Source organism: Martes martes (genome assembly GCF_963455335.1).
Source record: "Martes martes genome assembly, chromosome: 3".
NCBI lineage: Eukaryota > Metazoa > Chordata > Mammalia > Carnivora > Mustelidae > Martes > Martes martes.
Window position 1 is genome coordinate 86,586,346 of NC_137890.1, and position 6,255 is coordinate 86,592,600.

General features: G+C 36.3%; 1 protein-coding gene across 1 annotated transcript in view; it reads left to right on the forward strand.

Moving 5' to 3' along the window:
• MAP3K2 (mitogen-activated protein kinase kinase kinase 2) overlaps positions 1-5,890 on the forward strand; it is an 81,871-nt gene extending 75,981 nt beyond the window's left edge. Inside the window, exons 16-17 of the mRNA XM_080798071.1 lie at positions 3,589-3,766; positions 4,579-5,890. Of these exons, the coding sequence (XP_080654197.1) occupies positions 3,589-3,766; positions 4,579-4,804 (404 nt within the window). The 3' untranslated portion in view covers positions 4,805-5,890. The remainder of the gene's footprint in view (positions 1-3,588; positions 3,767-4,578) is intronic.
• The last annotated feature ends 365 nt before the right edge of the window (positions 5,891-6,255 follow it).

Genomic DNA, 6,255 nt, shown 5'->3' on the forward strand with positions numbered 1-6,255 from the left:
TACTTTATTTCCCAAATTTTTATAATGTGCAACTTTTTTTTAGTAATTTTTTTTTTAATTTATTTGACAGACAGATCACAAGTAGGCAGAGAGGCAGGCAGAGAGAGGAGGAAGCAGGCTCCCCGCTGAGCTGAGAACCGATGTGATGTGAGGCTCGATGTGATGGGCTCGATCCCAGAACCCTGGGGTCATGACCTGAGCCGAAGGCAGAGGCTTTAACCCACTGAGCCACCCAGGTGCCCCATAATGTGCAGTTTTTATTTATTTTTACTTTTATTTTTCTCATTGCACAATTTTTTTTTTAGTTTTTTTTTTTTTTTTTAATTTATTTGACAGACAGAAATCACAAGTAGGCAGAGAGAGAGAAGGGGAAACAGGCTCTCTGCTGAACAGAGAGCCTGATGCGGGGCTCCATCCGAGGACCCTGGGATCATGACCTGAGCTGAAGGCAGAGGCTTTAACCCACTGAGCCACCCAGGCGCCCCTTATTGCACAATTTTTATGGTGAGGGAAAAGGAAAGATGGTTGCTTTTAAAGTTTAAACCCATGAGTTTGGGGTGCGTTGGTCATGATCCCACGGTCTTGGAATCAAGTGCTCCATCAGGCTCCCAGCTGGGCAGGAAGCTTGCTTCTCCCTCTCCCGCTCCCTCTGCTTGTGTTTCCTCTTTTGCGGTGTCTCTCTGTCAAATAAATAAATAAAATCTTTAAAATAAATAAACCCTTGAATTCATAATGAAACTTAAGATAAAAACTATTGATTATTGTTGCTAGGGAACCAATTTGTTATTTCATAATAAGGTTCCTTTACTCTGCTTTTGTGTTACAAACTGTACTACGGAGGACTAAATCCTAGATGAAAGGAAACTTACCTTTATAGAAGTATATTGGCTAACAAATGAAAAAAGAATAATAGAGTAGTGCCATTTTGCAACCACTAAGGAATTACTAGATATAAGTACTAAATATGAACAATTGTTGACATCACTAAAACTCAGATAGTCCAGCATTATGTACTTCTTATTTGTAGAATAATAACATCATCTACGTAAACATTTTTGCCAAAGAAATTGGACCTGAATCTGATCAAGAGTGTAGATTCAGCTACTGAGTTTTAGAACATATATAGGACAGAGGAACATGTTAAATGACTCCTTGGGATGGAGTCAGCAAGATCTAGACCATAAGAAAGCTGTAGGAAACAACTTAGATTCATCATAAATTATAAAGAAAAAAAGACATGAGAGGGAACGTTAGATTAGGAAAGACTTAAAAGGTAATTCAGTGAGTCTCAGTGTATGGACTTTATTTGGATTCTGATTTTTTTTTAATGTTAAAAATAGTATGCTTAATAATATTAAGAAGTTATTGTCCATTCTTTTAGGTGTGATAAGTTTATATTTTAAAGACCTACAGTAAACTATTTGTTGATCGTAATGTGTTGAATTTGCTTCTGATTATGAGAGGGAGGTGGGAGTGGCTAGCAGTATATGTGGTGGGGGAAGATTGCCCTGATGGTTGTTGGGGCTGGATTATGGGTACATATACTGTCTTGTCTGCTTTTGTATGTTTGAAAAGTCTCCTTAAAAGCTTACTTTTAATGTCGTTAAAATGAGCTTTAAAAAATTAGAAAGTTATTTTGGGATCTTGGCTTTACATTTTCTCTTCAGCCCTTCGAATGAGTAGGCATTGGTTTACTACTGCTGATTATTTCATGGCTCTCCCAGTCTGTGACCTGCTCAGGACTGCTCCTTCCCAGCTCATAGACTGAAAAAACTGGTTTGTTTGTTGTCCTTCCTTTGGCTAAATATTTTATAGGCAGTGGCTTTTTTTGACAGAATCTTTCTGTAAGTTTTGGATGATAGGAGATACTAAATAGGCAGTACTTTTTTTGAGCGTCTGGTACCATGGCATGCTTAGGCTTATGGCATGCAGAGAATGGATCCAGGATTCTCTCCGGGAGAGAGGCTTTGGGGAGCCATGTTAACTAGCCATGTTAACTAGCCTGTTAACTAGGCTGGGGAATTTGCTGGGAGAACAGAAAGACAAGTATAGAAGTCCATGATGGGGATGAACAGTCTGTATTCTCTCTGTTTTGTAATGCAGATTTTTCTCTACTATTCACTCTGCTTTTTAGAGGCCATTAAACAAAAAGGATAAAGGGACAAATAAGGAGTTTTTTTTTTTAATATGGTTAAGCTTATATAAGACTTAAAATAAGAATAAAAATAATTTATGTAAGATGGAAACCAGCTTTATAATCCTAGAAGATTGAGTTCAAAAAATGATAAAAGGGAGAAATAATAAAAAGTAAATGAATCCAGCATCCAGATCTTGATTTCTGATACCATTCACCACTAAAAGGAACCAGGGCTTCTTGGAGGAATGACAGATTCTAGGACTGGTGGAGGAAATATACAGGTTGAAACCAGAGCATCTTTAAGAGCCAAAAAGTAAGAAAATGCTTAAAAACAACAAAAAGCCCAAAAAAATAAGAATGCAGTGATTCAGGGTATGGCAGAGGGACACAGAAGCCAATTCAAAGAGCTCCCAATGGCCAAAGCTGGAACAACTTGAGCCAAAAAATAAAGTCATATTTGATTATGACTCAGAGTATAAAATAAATATCCATGTGGTCATACTGATATAAATGAAAGGTTGAACGAATAAATGCAAGAAAGGAGACAAATATGCCATACAGAATAATTACAAATAATTTATGCAGCTACTCAGCCTGGAGCATAAATCCTCACACCTTGATTGTGGGCTGCGTGTAGTGAACTTCTTCCAAAGAGTGCTGTATGGAAAGAGGGGAAGGGTAACTCACCGTGGGGAGTTCAGCAAACTCTACCTCAAACCCTGTGATCAAGGTCCATTTATAGTAAATAAAATTTAAAAGTTTATTGTGAAACTAAACAAAATTTTAAAACAGAAAGCTCAAAGTTTACTTAGAAGAGAGATTAAATATAAAGACATTGAGAAACAAAATTAGTATAAAACAAAATCCAATACCAAGAAAAACTGGAATGTAAGATAATTAACATTAAATTACAATAGAGGGCCCCTGGGGCTAATAATACATTGTATGTTTATAAAAAAAAAAGGATATAAAAAAACTTACAGTAGAGGGGAAGGTGCTAGAAGTTGTTGATTATGAAGGTCCCATAGGAAGTTCCTGAGGAGAAGCTAGCTTCTCAGGGAAATGAGCTGCAGGGTGGGCTTTGTCACAGAGAAACTGGGGCTGAGAACCTATGTTGCTTTCTGTATCCTCTGAACTTCACATTCTTAGCCCTTTTCTCCTTTTTCTTCTTTGTCATCCTTACCTCCTACTGGCCCCAGCCCTTATCACTGATGAGCCTTCTTAGTGCTAAAGCATACACAGCTGACTCTAAAAATTTAGTGTTTGTACAGTAAATTGTTAATGAGCCCTGGTTGTGTGACTGGCATTATACCAGGTACTGTTGGGAAGACAAAAAGCAGCCTAATTTTGGAGACAGACTGATGAGTCTACTAAGTAATTCTTTGCCATTTTTTTTTAAATTGCAAACAGCCAAAAAAAGTAATGAATTGAGGATGTTTTCATATTTTTAGGTGCAAATATTCTGCGAGATTCAACAGGCAACGTCAAACTAGGAGATTTTGGGGCCAGCAAACGGCTTCAAACCATCTGTCTTTCAGGGACAGGGATGAAGTCTGTTACAGGCACACCATACTGGATGAGCCCCGAAGTAATTAGTGGAGAAGGCTATGGCAGAAAAGCAGACATCTGGTAGGTTTTGATGTTAGGTTTGCCTATGTGCTATGGTGAGTGCTGTGAATTGGGTAAGACCGATGAAATCACAGACCTGTACCCCTGAAACAAATAACACATTATATGTTAATTAAAAAAACAAAAAACAAAAACACCTGCCTTCTTACATAATTCCACCCAAAATGGAAGTTACTGAGCCAGATTTAAATGATTTTTGGTACTTTTGAAATAGGATGCCAGGAATACTTTTGTTTTAATTTTTTCTCTTTGTGGCTTAATAATTAGCTAAGTAAATGGATTTCTTGAGCCTGTCTTCCTTTCTTCGGGAAGGGTTTCACCTAAAGCAGATTTCAGCATTAGAAAACTATCTTTGTTTTATTTCCCTGAGAAACTTTAAGAGTTACTAATCTTTTTTGTTAGTATCATGTAATTCAGTTAATCTTTAATTAATTTTAAGTTAAAACATAAAGTGGCTATTTCCTACTTCCCATCCAGAATTGTGTTTAATAGATACTCATTTTAGGCACCTAATGGCAAAAAGAATTTCTAGTGTTTGTGTTCTTTGTAAGATAAACACAAAAAATTGTGTTTAATGTCAATTTAGAAAATTATATAAGGCAAAAATTATAAAATGAGTAATGTTCTTTGCCTAACCATTTGAGTTAGTCTCCATTAATTTTATGTTTAAGTTATAGTTTTATATAATTACAACCTTTTAATGGAACTTTAAACTTGAAATGAAGTTGTATTTAAATGTAAATGTACATTAGTTGCGTTTCTCATGTTGTAGTTAAGTGATGATACTATTTGTGTAATTTTTCCCCCCCCAGGAGTGTGGGCTGTACTGTGGTGGAAATGCTAACTGAAAAGCCTCCTTGGGCCGAATTTGAAGCTATGGCTGCCATCTTTAAAATTGCCACTCAGCCAACAAACCCAAAGCTGCCACCTCATGTCTCAGACTATACTCGAGATTTCCTCAAACGGATCTTTATAGAGGCCAAACTGAGACCTTCAGCTGATGAACTGTTAAGGCACATGTTCGTGCATTATCACTAGCAGCCAGTAACCTCTCCTGTGCCTCTACCCAGCTCCCATCAATTCATTCACCTTCTCTCTGACTGCACTTTTCTTTTTTATAAAAAAGAGAGATGGGGAGAAAAAAGACAAGAGGGAAAGTATTTCTCTTGATTCTTGGTTTAAATTGTTTAATAATAATAGTAACCTAAATTTTTTATATTTAATCTTTTTTTCCCCTTACAAGAACTTGAAATTCCTTTTTTTTTTAATTTTTTTATAATGTACTGATGTGGTTCAGAGAGATAAAGCACTTTAGTACATAGTTGCTCTTTTTAGTACAAACAAATCATTTAGAATACCTAAGGATTATAAAGTCTTTCCCCATGTCACTGACAGATTGGTGGTGATGGGGAGACATGGAAAACAAGGAGAAGAAAATGATGTATGATTTGTAGTTTTTAGTGCTTAGTATTTAATATAGATCCTCATTTATGGGGTTGAGCCCTAAACTTGAGTTTAGGGTAGGTACTCAACTTAAAGAATATAGGTTCCTTCTTATATCTGTATTCTTTAGATCCTAACCTCTGTCTACCAAGCTTTTTGCTCAGTAGGAATCTTGATAGAAAATATGAATCTCTAAGAGGTATGTTTATTTGTTAATCCTAACCAGTATAATAAGCAAATACACTATAATAGATCCATGTTACTGGAATCTGTATACCTTGAGGGATAGCTTTCAGCTTTAAAAAAAAAAAAAGAAAGGTACTATTTTAGAGTAAAGCAGATATGAGAAGTCAGTGAGCAAATCCAAATTAAAAGGCAAAAAGAGATTGGTGTGATTCAGTGTGTGGGCAGAAGAATCCACATTTAACAGTTAATAGAAATAATGAAAAGAAGAACTAAATGTTTAGTGTATTTTAAACTATGGTCTTTACTGGAGGGAGAAAGTCCCAAGATTAAGGGAAAAGAGAAATAACCAAATCATGTATCTTCCTGTTTCTAGCTCCAGATTCCCCATAGATAACATTCTTTGGGAACTAAGAATTTAACTTGGGGCATCCACATGTTAAAGCTAGTCTCATGAGATAAAAATCCTTGTTCTTGGGATCACAGAATACTAAAGCATCTCACAAAATAAGCTACCATGTAAAACAGTGGTTCTCAAATGTCGGGTGGGAATAATTTTGCCTTGCATTTGGCAATGCCTGCAGAGTTTTTCATGTCACAACTAGAAGGATCATAGTGGCATTGGGTAGTCTGAGGCCAGGGATGCTGCCAAAAAAACTACACTATACAAATACAGCATCCCCATCTGCTAACAAAGAATTATCCTGACCAAAATATAAAAAAGTGCTGACGTTGAGAACTTGATGTAAAGACCAGCCCCAGTTATAAACTGAAAATAGCCATTTACAGAGTAGGTTCCTTGCAAAAAGTATATTTCAGAGAGAAAGTGATGCAATGCAGAAAAAGGGTTTTACAAGAGCCGC